General features: G+C 47.6%; 2 protein-coding genes across 4 annotated transcripts; one reads left to right on the top strand and one right to left on the bottom strand.

The window, feature by feature from the left end:
- The first annotated feature begins 366 nt into the window (after positions 1-366).
- SLC10A1 (solute carrier family 10 (sodium/bile acid cotransporter), member 1) lies at positions 367-8,199 on the top strand. Of its 2 annotated transcripts, none has more exons than XM_014941891.1 (6): positions 367-612; positions 1,732-2,165; positions 2,990-3,128; positions 4,044-4,222; positions 5,197-5,393; positions 6,459-8,199. In XM_014941891.1, exons 2-6 carry the CDS (start codon positions 1,771-1,773, stop codon positions 6,647-6,649), a joined length of 1,101 nt encoding a protein of 366 aa, XP_014797377.1. In that variant the 5' UTR covers positions 367-612; positions 1,732-1,770; the 3' UTR covers positions 6,650-8,199. The 2 variants fall into 2 exon arrangements, with proteins under 2 accessions (XP_014797377.1, XP_014797376.1); XM_014941890.1 differs by having other exon boundaries at positions 2,918-3,128.
- Positions 8,200-8,704: 505 nt separating this feature from the next.
- On the bottom strand, positions 8,705-13,283 carry SRSF5 (serine/arginine-rich splicing factor 5). Of its 2 annotated transcripts, none has more exons than XM_014941892.1 (8): positions 13,137-13,283; positions 12,480-12,631; positions 12,278-12,348; positions 11,997-12,092; positions 11,572-11,641; positions 10,190-10,263; positions 9,767-9,877; positions 8,705-9,616 (listed from the first exon to the last, which is right to left on the bottom strand). In XM_014941892.1, exons 2-8 carry the CDS (start codon positions 12,603-12,605, stop codon positions 9,367-9,369), a joined length of 798 nt encoding a protein of 265 aa, XP_014797378.1. In that variant the 5' UTR covers positions 12,606-12,631; positions 13,137-13,283; the 3' UTR covers positions 8,705-9,366. The 2 variants fall into 2 exon arrangements, with proteins under 2 accessions (XP_014797378.1, XP_014797379.1); XM_014941893.1 differs by having other exon boundaries at positions 8,705-9,613.
- Positions 13,284-16,339: the final 3,056 nt, after the last annotated feature.

The raw sequence follows: 16,339 nt of genomic DNA, 5'->3' as shown, positions 1-16,339 counted from the left end.
GAAAGGCCCTTGTCCCCAAGCACGGTGGTGTGGTGCTCACAAGGGTGTAGAAGCAGCCACGGGCACAGACACACAGAGCCCCCGGGAGCTGCAGGCACTGCTCCTGCCCCCACAATGGGGGATGCCCGCACTGGGCTCCGGAGCTGTTGCCGGTGCTTTTCCACCCTGGCTGCCAGCCTGGAAAACAAAGTTCCCAACCAAAGCGAGAGCAAGCTGGGAAGAACAGCTCCAACATTCCTGCTTGCCACCAGCGGGGTTTCCAGAGCAATGGGGCTGGAGAGGCTGAGCCTGCCGAGCTCCCGGATGAATAGGAGCGATGGACACACTACTGCAACCTCATAATACCTTCAGCAAAGGGATTAGAGCTTGGCCATATCGCAGCAAACCTCCCTGGTTACAATCCCCCACCAGAGAGAAAAAGACTGCAGACCTGTAAGCACAACCAGCATGTAACAACTTCCCTGCCTAAAAGGCTTGATATTCTGCAAGCAGAGGACAAGGTTTTGCCGAGAGGGAAAGATTTTCTTGAAGCAGAAGACTGAAGGACCAAGCTTGGCAAGGAAGGGATGGAGCAGCAAGCAATCTCACCGAAGTCTCCTATAAGCACATAAGGTAATGGTGTTCGCTTTCCTCTAGTTTAACATGTTCAGCTCTGTGCGTTTCGGAGTCCCATGCCTGACCTAGGGGTTGGCTCAGGTCGATTTGCTCCATAAATGAAGGCAAAAACCTGCAGAGGGATCAGGGAGCATGGCACCTGGGGACAGGGCGGGCAACGTGCTGCTCCCCAGCGTGGCAGATGGAGGAAAGCAGGTCCCCTGTTCAGCCAGGGTACAGGGAGCAGCAGGGGGATAGACAGAGGTGACCACTGCAGCTGGAGGAACAGTCTTTGCCATCCACCTCTCCAATCCCTCTTCCTGCCCGAGCTCCAGCCACCCAGCTCCTGTTTCCCTGCACATTAGAACTCTACATGCTTGTACTGAGAGCACTTTGCAGGCACAGGTGGTTGAGAGCTACCTACTTGCCTTTCCTTGGGGAGCTGGGGTGGTGCCTGCACCACTCGCTGGATCATGGTGCAGGGTCCCTCGGGTCCTGCACCCAACACTGTGGTGCTTGCAGCAAGCACAGCTTTGCACTGCAGAGGGCTGGTGAGGCTCCTGCCATGCAGAACCTCCTCTCAACACCATGAAGGGAATAACATTTTGAAGGAAAAGAGACATGAAGGTCCCTAAGAGTTTACTAGAGAAACTACTCACCCACGGAGAAATTTTATTCCTAGTCCTCCTATGGAGAGATTGATTTACGGCCAGAAACATAAGCATTTTATAACTCCTGATAAAAATAAAATGCTCTGGATGCATCATATTTTTAAGTGTTGACCTCAGCAGTGTCTTGTGGATGAGAGTTCTTCTGGTTCATTTTCCCTTTAATGAAGTGCCCGTCTTTACGAGTTTTGAACAAGCCTCCCTCTCTCTCCCACCAGCTATGCCCTCGTTCTCACTGTGAGAGCAGATGCTGGAAGAGTTGGGGGACCAGAGTAGAAGCTACACCAAACTGTACAACGTACTACTGAAGGGAACTGAAGGGATTCACAAATTATTGCTCAAAACATGAATTTCTGTTTCAACAGCTGCTAAACGACAAGAGTAGTGGCTGGAAAGAGAGCTCATGTTTTGCTTGCATTAATTGGATGTTATTAGGATTTCTGAATCAAGCCCTTCTTTACCTTCCCAGCTACTTACAGAAGAGGGGACCTCTAAACTCTTCAGCAGGATGAACAAGACCACGGGGGCCTCTGAAAGCCCAGAGCTTTGGAGCCCAGATCATGTGCAGAGCACCTCCTTGACCAGTGTGGCACCACCATTTGGCCAGCAGGCCACAGACAAAGCCCTGAACGTGATCCTTATTGTGGTCCTCTTCATCATCATGGTATCTCTGGGGTGTACGATGGAGATAGCCAAGATCACAACTCACCTCAGGAAACCCAAAGGCGTGGCGATTGCTGTAATGGCTCAGTACGGCGTCATGCCCCTGACAGCATTCCTGTTGGGCAAGCTCTTCCAGCTGGATGCCACAGAATCCCTGGCCATCCTCATCTGCGGCTGCTGCCCAGGGGGAAACCTCTCCAACATCTTTAGTCTGGCACTGAGAGGGGACATGAACCTCAGGTAAGGCAAGCTGAGTGCGTGTTCGTTGCCCAGGCCAATCTAGTCGTATGACTGGTTCAGAAGGTGGCTTAATCAACATTAGCAATCCCCAAGAAGGTGAACAAAGACTGAAATACTAAATCTAGATTATTTTTAAAGCACCCATATTGCTCAATGAATCAATTTGTCCCAGTTTTATAACAAAATGTAATTTTGTGCCTTTCTCTGAAGTATATGGCAGGCTGCTCTTGATGAAGCGGGTGCAGGAACACTTTTTCATCTCTACACAGCAGTACATATAGCATATATATGCTATATCTATCCAGATAGCAGCATATAGTTCTGTGTAAACTGAGCACCCTCTCTGGAGAAGCTGCATCAGTGAGAAACGTTGAATTAGCAGAACCCCACCATCCAACAAACCCTAGTGTTAAAATAATATCCAGGAGGAAAATATCAAGTATTAATTTCTCTTCCAGGAGAAAAATATCAAGTATTAATTTCTCTGTCACTTGTGAATTTCTGAAATGTGAGCTGTACCCATAGCGAGGGTTCTTTCTGAGCTTGTATAGAACTTGAGTCATCTTCCCCCCTCTCTATTCATACCACATCCTTATGCAACCTGATAGCGATGGGGAAACCCCAGTGACAGGTTGGGAAAGAGCAAGGCAAAATCTTATATTAAAGCCATGTGTCCAGGTTAGTAAGAAAAATGAGCGTATTCCATAAAAGAAGCATCATTCTTCTACTGAAGGATTCTTTCTTCATCTCAGCATTGTAATGACCACATGCTCAACGGTCCTGGCAATTGGACTAATGCCTCTGCTTCTGTACCTTTACTCGAGAGGACTATATGAGGGTGATTTGGAGGGCAAGGTGCCTTACAAAGGAATAATCACCTCCCTGGTCCTAATGCTAATCCCCTGCGCCATCGGCATCATCTTGAATGAGAAGAAACCCCAGTACACTGGCTTTATCATCAAGGTAAGAGGTATCCTGTGCTAGTTGCCTTTCAACCAAGGACCTCAAGGAAGTTTTCAAAACTAGAGGCACAGAAATATTAACTTCTTTAAGGCATGCCACAAACCAATGAAAGGGTTGTGGACAGAACTCAAGGCATCCACTTCACCACTTTAATCATTAAAATATTTGCCCAAAGGGAAGTCCTCCACCTTTTCCAGAGAAACAACATTTTGTAGGCAACTTTCTACCTTGCTCTTGTTTGTTGGCTTCAGTTCTAGCTTCATTTTAACTTGTTACAAGCAGCACTAATGAGCCTTATATGCACTGTCCCCAACTACTACCTTAACCAAAGCAACACCACCTTTCCATTTATCTTCTCTACAAAAGAGGAAGGGGGTGAAGACTTGCTTTTAAATAAAACCTGAGGAACTCCATCCAAATTGGACTCCAAAGTGAAGAGACAGGCAGGAGAACCGTGTTTTGCCTCCCAAAATTCCCCATCTGCTTCACCCGCCAAATCACCCGACACCAATGAGACAGTCTGAAAACACAGCCACCACCTTCCACACCTGCTGCAGGCAGACTCTACCTGTGAGTAAAGTGCTTTCCTTCCCACCTGCTTTGAGTGGACTATGTCCACAAAGGGACCTTGGTGGAGAGACACAAAGCAATACCTGAGAAACAAGTGGCTGATGGTGCAAGCACCAGTCATTTTGCATGTAGGCCAGAAAGGTATTTGATTGTTTAAGGTAATACCTCAGGATGGTCTCCTGTTGATTACTTACAACACTTATGTCCATGAAAGGCACTTATGCATTCTCTGTATATACTTACATCTGTGATGGACAGGGAACTGGGTACAGCTGCTTCCAACAGCTGAGGCAGATTCTGCTGGGGATTTCTCTCTTGTCCACATCTTGACCACTTTTATTTTAGGCAGGGATGGTTGTGCTTCTGCTGTCATCTGCTGCAATAATCGTTCTGTCTGTGGCCAGTGTGGGAAGCAGTATCATGGTCGTCTTCTCACCATCCCTCCTGGGATCTTCTGCCTTGATGCCTTTTATTGGATTCCTGCTGGGCTATGTTCTCTCCGCAGTCTTCAAGCTTAATGACCGGTATGTTCCTCCACTCCCTCCTCCCTTCACTCTCTGTCACCAGAAGAATGGAGAGGTATGACAGCTCCGGTCTATGGAGCAATGGTGAAAACGTGGGTTTCATCACAAATGTGCTTTTCTAAAACAAACACTGATTGCAGTCACCCAAAATGCGCCCTAGAAGTATGAGCAGACACACTGCAAGCTGGTGACTCCTACACCTTAAGTGGGGAAGAGAAATGAGTTCAACCTCTGCTCAGCTCCATGGAAAGGGGAGGAGCAGCCCGAGCAGTTTTTGACACAGGTACCTGAACACCACGGAAGGTGTGGAAGGATGTTATGCAGGTTCACTGAATGAGCCAGATGGACGGGTTTGACTTGAGGTCACTAGTGACCTGCTAAGCATACATTACCAGCCTCTCGGTGACGAAGGTGGGGGTCGAAGAAAAGGAATAGCACCAAAGAACAACAAAGAATTAGGGAATGCCAAGAGAGATCAAGCCTGAAGTGGCACAACTGTTCCCCAGTTGATAATTACCCCAAACCAGTCCGTGCATCCATCCGAAACCCCAGGAACTCAGGATGAAAACCTTGCATATAAAACCCACTCCTTCCCTTTCTCATCCCGTCTAACCCCGGTAGGAGGTCCACTGGGCCTCACTATTTCTCACCTTCCCACCCTGGCCTCCTCTTTTCACCTCGGGAGCAGATTCCTTCCCTGCGGGAAGCTGCACCTCCCAGAGCAGGACACAAGGTCTCCAAACAACCATTAAGCAAAAAATCCACATTTATAGCCTGATCTGTCTCTGCACATTGCAAAGGGAGTGCGAGGCAAAACCTTCTAGGGATGGAAGCCAGCGTTGCGCCTCATAAAGCGGCTTTTAGCACAGGCCCACGCACAAAGCACTGCGACAGCAAGGTGGGCAGGCTTCTTTTTAAATTCTTTAAAAAGTGGATTAACTCTGCTGCAATCTGTTTAACATTTCCCCCTTCAGGTGCAGGCGGACAGTGTGCATGGAGACCGGCTGCCAGAACGTACAGCTTTGCTCCACCATCCTGAAGGTCGCCTTCGCCCCAGAGATCATCGGCCCCCTCTACTTCTTCCCGCTCCTCTACTTGCTGTTCCAGCTGGGAGAGGGACTTCTGCTCGTTCTGGTCTTCAGGATCCATGACGGACTAAAGAAACCGAGTGGCAAGTACAGCTTTGCTCCTGTATTTCTTACATTTTCCAATCCAAACCATGTACGTTTACATATAATTGCCCATAAATTGCTGCTTTCTAGGAGCAGAATGGGGTTGCCCTTTAACTCAGTTACCATACCCAGCCAATTAAATACAGATCTCAGGCAAAATTTCACAGGTAACTGAAGAAATGAGAAATTATGACTTCTTTCATCAGCAGAAGGTTTCCTATAGCTATCTACTATCCATATTATCAGTGCTCTGAGGTTTTCAGTTCTGTGCTTAAACTAGGATGGGCATCTTGCAAAGGCTATGATTTGCACTGAGCACACACCAAGAAGTCACACACACACACAGTCCCCCCTAAAACTACAGTAGAACATCAGATATTCTTTAATGCAGCAAATTCCCTTTGCTGTACACTGTTGAGATTCACTTTTGGAGGAGGGGGAGGAGGAGAAGGACAGAACAGTCAGGTACTGCAGCTGAAGGAAAGGAATGTGGATCTTGTGCTAGAGAAGTACATAAATAGATTCAAGCTTAAGTAAAATATACATACAGTATTGGTATAGATGTGAGGTAGATTCTTCTCCAGCTTCAGCGGGTCCTTAACGCTAAAGCCCAGCTGAATGTCCACGAAGACGGCTGGAGAACGCACTGCTGCATGAGGTCCTCCATCACTCATCCCTCTGATGCTTCCAGACCAGCTTTCTCCAGTCTCTCGGGACAGAGGAGCAGCTGCTACAGGAGCACTTTCCTGTATCTTACAGCTGTAGCTGAAGGATGACTGTTACTGGGGAAAAAAATCCCACCCCATTTGGAGCTGCAGTGCAGAGCAGCTGACACTGGGAACAGCCGTACAGGTGTTTGCAAGAACGCTATTAAAAGTGTGGCTTTCCAGGCTCCAATTCACAAATGACTGGAAACAAAACGGCCTAAATATTTTGACAGGACTTCCAAGTTCCTTCCTTTTGCTTTAAATCACCCGGCAACACCAACTGTAGTGGTGTCACAGCATTTCCATAACCTGGGTTCAGAACTGCCTGTTCTCAGGATGTTTTTCCTTTCTCTTCAGATGCAGCAGAGAAGACGCCCGCAGCTGCGGGCCTGGCTACTGCTCCAGAGAGGAAGCCACCGGCCAGACCCTGCAGGAACAGTGGGGAACCAGGAACACACCACAGACAGGTCCTGCAGCAGCCGCTGCCACCACCCCTCCACGCTCTACCTCCTGCAGCCAGCCTGCGGGTGTGCAGCAGCCCCGTGTAAGGCTTTACACACTCATTTCACGACAGAGAAGGGGACCCCCCCAGAGCCAACCTGACCCCCACTGTTATTTCCCAAAGACCTTCCTCCAGACGGAACCTCTCCCTGCCTGCCCATGAAGGAGACTTCCAGTGACTTCCAAGTCGTTGTGACAACCCTTTGGGACAGCTTAGGGACACGCTCCCAAGTGACTCCCCTCAGTTTTGCACATATGCAAATCACTGCCCCCATTTTTTAATTTCTCTTACCTGTAATTGTCCCGCTGGCACGTGTGGGAAGCAGCTCTCAAAGACAACGCTGAAGATTCATGTAATTTCTTTAACCTGAAGTGAGGTGTGAAAGCTTCTCCGTGGAGGTGCCACCAAGACTGATGGTATAGCTGAGCAGCCCACGGACTGCTGATGACTCCTGTTCTCCAAACCCCACACACACCAACCAGCAGAGCTCACAAAAACTCAACACAGCTGTGCAAACTGCCCAACTGCATCACGTTTGGGCCCAGCAATCTGGACCTCTGGAAAGACACGGGTCTTGAACTTGGTAAGCCTTGCCTTGTAGGAGTTGGTGAACGAAATGCACCACCCCTTCAGGACACCACCTAGCTCCTGTCACCCCACAGATGAGGTAAGACTGACACGAACACCTCTGATGTGTAACCTGAAGTGATCCACCTGAACTGAGATGAATAAACAGGCTGGTACCAAGAACCTCAGCTTCATAAACATGGAATCATTTCTGGCCAGAAGTCAAGGTAACCCTCCGCGATGCAAAGGCTGGGAGTTTGTTTTAAACAGAACCTTCATCATCTCTCCAGATAAAATGCAGAAATTTATTCACGCCTCTTGCAAGGCAAGTGGTGCGGTCTAGAAACAGAATTTGGAACAGCTATTTATAGAGGAGGTAGTGCTTCGTATTTGGCCTGAGGGAAGAAGTGTCTGAAATCCCACCCCTTTCCAACCATCAGGTGCCTTCAGCCACCTGGGTTCCTGTTGGAGCCAAGTCCCACTTGCACACAGATGTCCTTGATCATTCACGTAAGCAGAAAGGATCAGCTGACTTGAGGAAAGGGAGCCAACCCTACAGCCAACACCGCCTTTACCCCCAGAAGTTAAAGCCCTCTCCTTCCACGCCTCTTAAGGTGATCCAGCATGTGAACCACTGACCTCTGAGAGGGAAGCCTCCCCCCTCCCCAAAGCTGATTAGTAATAATCCAATTAACTGTGTACCAATCCAACCACCACTGCCTGCTTCTCCCCTGTTTGACATGCTGCCACCCTAAAGGACAGTTTCCCAAGGCACAACAGCTCACCTGGAACATGCTTCAGAGAACCCTGCACCAGTAGAGGGAAAAGGCAGCAGGGTCTGCAGAGATACTCAGTGACCAAATTCCCCCAAGGCCAGACTTCACTCCCAACAGAAGCGCCTTGCCAAACCTGACTGAGGCCCCCGAGATCTCTTCAGAGGTGTTGGTGGGTTACTGGAGTAGCTTTGCAAAGCAGTTTATGAGAAAACACGTTATCTTTTACATTAAATTCTAAAGGTCTCTCTTGCAACACAGCTGAGGGTTTGAGAAACATGAGGATTGCAGAGGGTTGCTGCCCCCGTAAGGCACAATCGCCAAGACACAGGCTGCTGTACTCCCACACACTTAAAAACCCCTCCTCTTTCTCCAAAATGAGGACTAATGCCTAAAAAAATGCTTTACCCACACCTCGATGTCCTCTCACACACATGTACACAAACACACCAATGAAGCGTGCTGACTACGTCCCACTGTTATATTCCACGCTCGTTACCCAAATAGAGATTAAAACCTAAATGACTTGTCCATTCCACCTTCTGCTACGATTCTCTTTATGTCAAGGTCCTTATTTAAGAACATAAATGTACCCAGGGACATAGCATGACATACTTAAGAGGAACCAAGTACTACCCCACACCCAACACGCTCAACCACAGCTTTGCTGTGGACCCACGTTTAAGAAACGTTTTAACACTGTCCCAACAACATGAGGCGTCGTCACAGACACTTTATTAAGGATACACTGGAAGCAGAGACGTGTTTCTTTATACTTTATTTTAGCTATTTAATTCTTAAGTATCAAGAATTAGGGTGCTTTATAGAATATTATTACCACAGGGCAGTGAAATGGGCATTTCCTTAGTGTAGTGCAAGTCATATTAAATGAAAAGCTTTTAAAATAATGTTTTATTACCAGCAATGACCAGCACTTAATCTGCTGACCTATAACTGCAACAATGGTTCAAAAGCACAAAAAAATACCCTCTGAAATAAAGCTTTATGTACAGCACATGTAGAGCTCTTAGGTGCCTAAAGCTATTAGTTTAATTTGTGGCATTAAACTAGTGTTGTGAATTGCTATTCACAGTTCAATATACTGGGCATTAAGTGTTCAGATGATCTCTTTTTTTTTTTTTGGAGTACAAAAAAGTTTGTCTGCTTTAGTTATAAAGAGCTCTACCAATATACACAAACTATACACTCCAGACATTCACAAAAAATGTGAGCAAGAAAAGGGTTATCAAAAACATTTAATACAATTAGTCAATAACCCTTCCCACCATGGTCCACATCTACAAAGTTCCCCCATCCCTCCCCCCTCCCCATCCAAACCCCTCCCCACAGAAAGTCACATACTTACCACAAGTTTTAGCAAGTATGGTTTAAAAAAGGGCCCCCAGGGCAAGTTACTTATAGTTCAGTTGCCACTGTCAACAGATCTGGACCTCGATCTGGACCTCTGCCGATCCACAGACGATGGAGATTTAGATCTGCTGGAAGAACCACGTTTCTGGTTTTTCTCTGGCACTGGAGATCTACTAACTGATCGGGACTTGCTATGGCTCCTACTCCTTGACCTGCTGTAGGACTTGCGGCTGCGGGAACGGGAACGGCTACGAGACCTGGACGAGCTTCTGCTACGAGACCGTGACCTGCTCCTGGACCTACTGGGGAAGCAAAGAGCACTGGTGTCAGCAAGGAAACGTCACACACCACAACAATAACCAGGCAATTCACCAGTCTCCAGTTCGGTCACCTGGCCACTGACTTCAAAACTTTCTTAGTGGAGCACTAGTTAGGAGAGTAGAAATCCATACCTGTGCCTTTTGCTGCCTTCGATTAGTTTGATTTTCCTTCCATTAATTTCTTTACCAGAAAGCTTGTCAATAGCATTCTTTAAATCACTGTAAGAGGCGAATTCAACCACCCTACAGAAAAAAACAGAAACAAAACCAGAGAGCTCACTATTACAAGTTGTATTTTTGATGACAGAGCAAAAACATACCCTGGGGAAAAAAAACCAAACAACTCAAAAAACACTGCTCAGTGTCATCAGCCCTTGTCATAACTCAAGCACGAAGAACTCCCCTCCCCAAATACCAGAGGAATGCATTTTCAAAGGGCAGCTAAATTAAACTATGAACAGCTGCCGAGCACTGAAAGCAGCCAGCTTCCCTCCCCAAATATTACACGTACAAATATTACTCTACAGCCTTCAAGAGATTATTTTAGAGACTTACCCTTCATTTAATTTAGGTCTGTGTGCGTCCGCAAAGGTTACTTCCCCAGCTTGTCTCATGAAGTCTTTGAGATCCTAACACAAGACCAGTTATGTTATGCAAAGAAGTGACATTAATACTTATCTATATAAAAATAATTAAAAGCAATCAAAAGAAACTTAAGACTACTGAAAGAGAAGCTGTTAGATAAATTACAAACATGGCAATCGCCATACTTGTATTCTACCAAAACTGAATTATCTATATCAGGGCACGAAATAAATGAAAAAAGCATATTGCTTTAAGCAAAATGCTCATAACGTATTTTAACATTAAGGAAAATATTAGTCTACAAAGATTATATAGATTAAATAAGAAAGAGAAAGAGAGAGAGAGAGAGAAAGAAATAAAAAAGTACATTTGTATATATATATACTGGACTGAGTGTGAAATACTACCCATAAATTTTTGTACTATTTCAGTCTCCATTTACATTAAGAATCTTATATGCAAACAGAATTACATTTACAAAACACCAATTATTTTGTGCCCCATATGTCATTAAAAATATAGTTTACTTTACCTTTATTAACATTTCCCTAGGCTAGCCAAGCAGCAAACTGCCTTAAGCGACCGGAGATACCGTCATGACATATGCCCGACTGGCTCTTCGCCACCCACTTGACGAACACTACCCAGTCGATGGAAGCCATTAATCGCACTGCCCTCCCTTATTAGGAGACTACTGATGGATCCAGACATTCTCTATGCTTGATGTTACCAAGGACCACTTTACTGCGATCAGGATTCCAACGACCACCTAATTTCGTATCTTTCAACTCTTTTCGACCGGGACCTCTTTATTCGGAAGCGTTACAGGAAGAACAGCTCTCAACTTAGGAATCAGATCTCGTTAACGCTCTGGGATCGTTGCAATGTGGCACTTTAAGGAGTGCATCGATTACGTCTAGACCGGCAAACACAGATCTAGAGGTGGCCATGTGACATTGTAGGAGCTGACTGGAAAGTCAACCAGGCCCAACCAAGAGTGACCAAGACAGAACGATTAGGATAACCCACAGGCACTCCTCGTCATAAGGCCAACGACACAGATAGGCTGGCAAATAAAGGGTTTAATATGTGGTTAAAATGGATTTAAAAAACAAGAAAAAAATAAATATATATCCTCTAAAATATACATTTATTATTATTAATATAAATTAAAATTAACTAATTTTCATTGAAAATATTTAAATTACGTTACTTAAAATTACATTAATTACATAAACAGTTTTAATAAATTATATTTAACGTTTAATTAATTATTTTACAAAATAATTACATTACATTACATTACATACCCATTAAATGAAGTCAAAATAGTTAATCGTGTTTCAACAAACCTGCCAGCTGACTCGAGAAGACAAATTTTCTACTATGAGGCGATTTTCTGTCCTTACAGGTGGAGCATTTCTGGTTTTGGAAATGAACAATTCAGACTTTTACTACTAATTAAAATATAACCACGCTAATAATAACAAAGGCTATACCAATAACCAATATTGGGACATTGCCATTACTACTACAATTTAACTACGGAATATCCTGAGTCATCTCAGACAAGCATTAAGTACTGTGGGGCAGGAAGCACAGACATGACAAGTGGAGCTGGTAAGTTTTGTAATCCTCACTATCCTACCACCACACGAAATGATTTGACTAAAAGGGCAAACGATGCCTTTTAATATCTCATTCTAGCTCAAGTTCTTGGATCAGATGACTCCCCAGTATTCTTTTTAAAACTATGTCAGTTCAAAGTTATACATACCTCCTGTCACTCCGTGGTCGGCGGCTACTAAAACGGTCAGAGTACCTCCCTCTGCCTCTACCCCTAGAGCGTGCTCTCGCATGCTCAATTGTAACCCTGCAGGGGAAAAGAAAAATAAATAAAAAAATCATATACGTTCACGTTTTTCTTCTTATATACTTCTTCATAGTTATAGAGAACACCACACAAAATCGTTCAAACAGTTCTGATAACATAATGCAAGTTATGATTTCCTATTTTAGATAGCCCAGTTTATCTATTAATCAAAAAGGGTGCCTCACCTCTCACTGCAAAGCTCTTTTCCATCCAATTCATAGACAGCATCATCTGCATCCCTTGGATCCTCAAATTCCTGCAAAACCACAACAGCAAAAGCATAGACGTAGAGAAAAAAAAAAAATTTAGATCTTTAAGAAACTGACAAACGCTTATTTGCCACTTGAGCGTGTTAAAAGCACGAACCCTGCGGTGGGGCGCACTCACCACAAACCCGAACCCCCTCTTCAGGTCGATGTCCCGGATGCGGCCGTATCCCTTGAAGAACCTCTCCACGTCCTTCTCCCTGGCGGCCGGGTTCAGCCTCCCGATGAAGACGCGGCAGCCGCTCATGGCTGTGGTGGTGGCGGCGGAGCTCGCTGCGGGAGACACGGCGCCCAGCCCGTCAGCTCCCCCCCGGTCCCGGCCCTGCCCGCCGCCCCCCGGCCCTGCCCGCTGACTCACGGCTCCGCCGCCCTCCCTGCCGCAGTCCCCTGCAGGCGGCCCGGCCCGGCCTCGCCCCCGCTCCGGCCCAATAGGAAGGAGCCAGCTGGGGCCCCGCCTTAGCCTGCACCAATGGCAACCCGACGTTCCGCCCGCAGCCCCGCCCACAACACGCCGACGCCCCGCCCCCCCTCTCCCAGCAAGGGGAAGAAAAGCCAACGCCATCGCACCGCCACAAAATGGCGGCCCGGGCCGCGCCCAACAGCGACGCCAACGGCTCCCCCATCCCGCGGAGGGCACCAGAGCGGCGAGAAAACCCGGCCGCCGCTCGGAGGCCGACCCGGCTGCGAAGCCGGGAACTCCCCACACCACCGACCCTGCTCCCTCCGGCGCCACCCGCGGCGCTCCGCAGGGAAGCGTTTCGCCGGGCCTGTCACGAACCTGTGCTGCGGATGTCGGTGCAGGGCTGTCGGCGCTGGGCTGGCGGGCGAACGGCTCCCTCCTCCCTCGGCGACGGCCGGCTGCCGACTGACTGCTGCGCCGCTGCGAAATGGAGGCGGCCCCCCGCGCCTCACTCCCCGCCCCACGTGACGGCGGCGCGGCGCGCCCATTGGCGGAGGCGGCGGCCCCGCCCCTTCCCTCACGGAATCTGGGTCAGGGCCGGGAGGGGGGCGGCGAGTCTCGGCCCAGCTCTGAGGTGCGGGGTGACCCGCGGTGTCGCCGCTCCGGGGCCGATCCCGCACACAGCCCTTCCGTGGAGCCTGCGGCCCTCAGCCCTGCCCGGCTTGCGGGGGAGTGTGGCGGGCAGGCTCCCCTCGCTATCTGCCCTCCCTCCACCCCCACAACCGGGCCTTCTCCAGGCCTTCTCCTCGGTGCGCGCAGGGCTGCTTGTCGGCCCCCCCGGCCCGGGGTAGGTGAGCAGCGGCAGTACGCGAAAGCTGCCCGTTGTGGGGAAGAAAACTGAGCGTGGCGTTAATGCCGTTGCAGAGCGTGGAAAAGACTGTGTGTCGCTTCATCTGGAGGCCATTTTGAGGGGGGAGCATAGGGCTGCCGTTAAAGCTGAGGCGATGAGCTAAACGCGGCCATCGGGGGCTTTTATTCATACGGTACATAACAGACTAGAAACGGTGCCGTGCCTGTGTGCCAGGCAGCCACGGGAGTGGGCAAGGGCTTGCAGCAACGAGCCTTTCTTGGCCGTGACAAGCCAAGAGCAAGAGGAGAAAGTTATGTAAGGAGCACCTGATCTGTTTGCATCCTCATTTGGAATCAAGTGTGTAATGACAAGGTAGAGAGCTGGGCTTTTACATAACTCTGCAGAATTTGTCACAGCTTGGCTTCTAGATGATTCCAGTAAAGGCAACAGATTATCCCAAGGGGCAATTCAAAATGCAGAAGACATCTGGAAGTTGAAGATACGCCCACTAGGTTTCTAATACAGACTGAGGTTGCGGCTCTGCGACTGTCGATGCCAGATCTGTGCACTGCTGGATCAGCTGGCTTTACACCAAGAGTTAGCCAGCAATTATAGCTGTGTCAGGTTGACCCAAAAACAGTATGACCCATTGATAACATTTCCCTAACTTGTCACCTGGAGCCCTGCACTACCTCAAGTCCCACCCCCTACCCATTCCCCTTGAGGACTGTGAAATGCCATCTCTGTCACAGCTGGTATCTGTTATTAATCAGCTCTACGGGGACAAACTTCTCTTTTTCATGCTTAGTCACTGACGTAAATTTCCCTGGAACCACAGGGCACATGATGCCACTGACATCATGGCTTTATGTGACTGCCCCCACAAAACTGCAACAGCGTGCAGAGTCCCCACACTGGGAAAGTTATTTCTGCAATGTGCCGGTGAGGATGAGGAAGGCTATGGTGTAGCTGAATGTTTAGCAGCACCCCCTGTTGTGCCCTTGGATTACAAGGATGTGGGCTTCCAGTCTGCACAGCCTCTGGGTCCTGGAGAAAAGCAGGGATGATGCACGCATGCAAGAATCCACAGCAGAGGGAGGACTCTGAGCAATGAAAGACAACACTTGTGATTGTCCCTGTGGATCGTAACCTTTACCTGCTGAGGGAGATACATTCGGATGTGCTGTCTAACATTTAACATGGCCAATTTCATAATTAGTTATGGGGGTCTAACAGGTGCCCTGGCAACAGGCAGTCCTATTCCTACCAACACGGGGACTCTTCTGACTACAGAGTCAGAAGCTAAGCTAAACCAGCAAACACCAGCTCTGGAAGAGGCAGCAAGCATTTCTGCTGTTTTAACTCCTGGAAAAACAGCTTGCAGTGAGATAAAAGCAAGGGTTAATGCTGGACAGAGAGGAGGGGAAGGGGCAGGATCACCCCATTAAGGAAAAGCATTTTAGCAGTGCAAAACTGCAGCCTAAAAAGCATTGTCCTTGTTAGTGCAAGGCAGTTATCTCTGCATCTCATTTTCAGACTACTGATAGAAGAGAAGCAAAAGTCAGGAGGGGATCCAGGAGACAGCAATCACTTTAAAAACTAACTGAGTTACCCAAGGGTGGTACCGACACGAAGGTCATGTGCTCTTTTACTCACGTGGGCGTCTCACATGACGATCCTGACCAGGCACATCTGTTTCCTACCCGGTTTCTCTGAGTTTTCCGTCCACAGGAAGGAGTATTTCTCCCTTTGGCTTGAGGCCGTTTGAAGATCACCTGGAACTTGTTAATGTTCTTAATGCTGGCCAGCCCAGTAGTGTCCACACCCCTACCTACCTTCTTTGCAGCTGTTGAAAAGCCACACAAGCAGGCTGAAATTCCTCTAGTTAATTCTTCAAGGTAACTAGGTAAATACGGTCACTGTTTGAAAGTAGGAAGGGCATGAAGCAGCAAATGACTCAATGAAAGCCTCAGCCAGCCACCAGCACTATCTGGTACTGCTTGAAGAAAATAGTCAATAGGGATTAACCCTTCACTGACTTCTCCAAATACAAAAGTTAGGTTTCATCAATTCAAACTAATGAAGTACAAATTCAAAACATGCAAAAAAAAAAAGTGGCTCTGCACCAACTGGCAGCAGACCTCCGGCATAATTTGCTGGAGGATGCTCTGGATACAGGAAGTTTATATGGTTTCACCCTACAGGCAGCTTTAAACCAGGGCGGAGGAGGGAACAAGAAAAAAAAAAAAAAAAAAAAAGGAGGAGAGAGAGGAAAAATAGAAAAAAAGAGAGGTTCCAGTTCAGAGACTCTACCTGCCATTGCCAAAGACCCTCTGCAAAAACTGCTGCTCCCCAGATCCATGGTGAAGCTGCTGGTATAAGCCACAGAGCCAAAGACTCAGCACTTGCCCACTTCTGCAGCAGTTCTGTCGATGGAAGCAGAAATGTAACTAGCACTCTCTCCTGCTACTGGTGAATATATTTGTTGTTACTTTCACTATGGTTCTCCATGTTAATCTCCTCTACCTTTCTTTACTTTCTCCTTTTCTGGACACTTTTTTACTTATACATTCTCTGTCCTTTTTTTCCAAGGGTCTATGAACTAACTTCTGGTACTGCTAGACTAAGTGCAGCTCTCTTAAAGGTAGCAGCAATGAGGGCTCAAGAGCTGCTTTGCAAAAGTGTCAAGGAGAGGGCAAAAACTAAAAAGATAATTTAGTCTTTGAGCACT

The sequence above is a fragment of the Calidris pugnax genome, unplaced genomic scaffold (assembly GCF_001431845.1).
Source record: "Calidris pugnax isolate Ruff unplaced genomic scaffold, ASM143184v1 scaffold56, whole genome shotgun sequence".
In the NCBI taxonomy this organism is placed as follows: Eukaryota; Metazoa; Chordata; class Aves; order Charadriiformes; family Scolopacidae; genus Calidris; species Calidris pugnax.
The sequence above is the reverse complement of the archived record's forward strand: the minus strand, read 5'-3'. Positions and strand labels throughout refer to the sequence as shown.

Excerpts from the sequence above, each read along its gene's own strand:
- SLC10A1 (XM_014941890.1), top strand. The coding sequence starts at position 1,771 with ATGAACAAGACCACGGGGGCCTCTGAAAGCCCAGAGCTTTGGAGCCCA. Across the intron at positions 3,129-4,043 it reads ACACTGGCTTTATCATCAAG|GCAGGGATGGTTGTGCTTCT; the intron begins GTAAGAGGTATC and ends CTTTTATTTTAG. Across the intron at positions 5,394-6,458 it reads CGGACTAAAGAAACCGAGTG|ATGCAGCAGAGAAGACGCCC; the intron begins GCAAGTACAGCT and ends CTTTCTCTTCAG.
- SRSF5 (XM_014941892.1), bottom strand. The coding sequence starts at position 12,605 with ATGAGCGGCTGCCGCGTCTTCATCGGGAGGCTGAACCCGGCCGCCAGG. Across the intron at positions 12,349-12,479 it reads AGAGGGGGTTCGGGTTTGTG|GAATTTGAGGATCCAAGGGA; the intron begins GTGAGTGCGCCC and ends GTGGTTTTGCAG. Across the intron at positions 9,617-9,766 it reads GAAGGCAGCAAAAGGCACAG|TAGGTCCAGGAGCAGGTCAC; the intron begins GTATGGATTTCT and ends TTGCTTCCCCAG.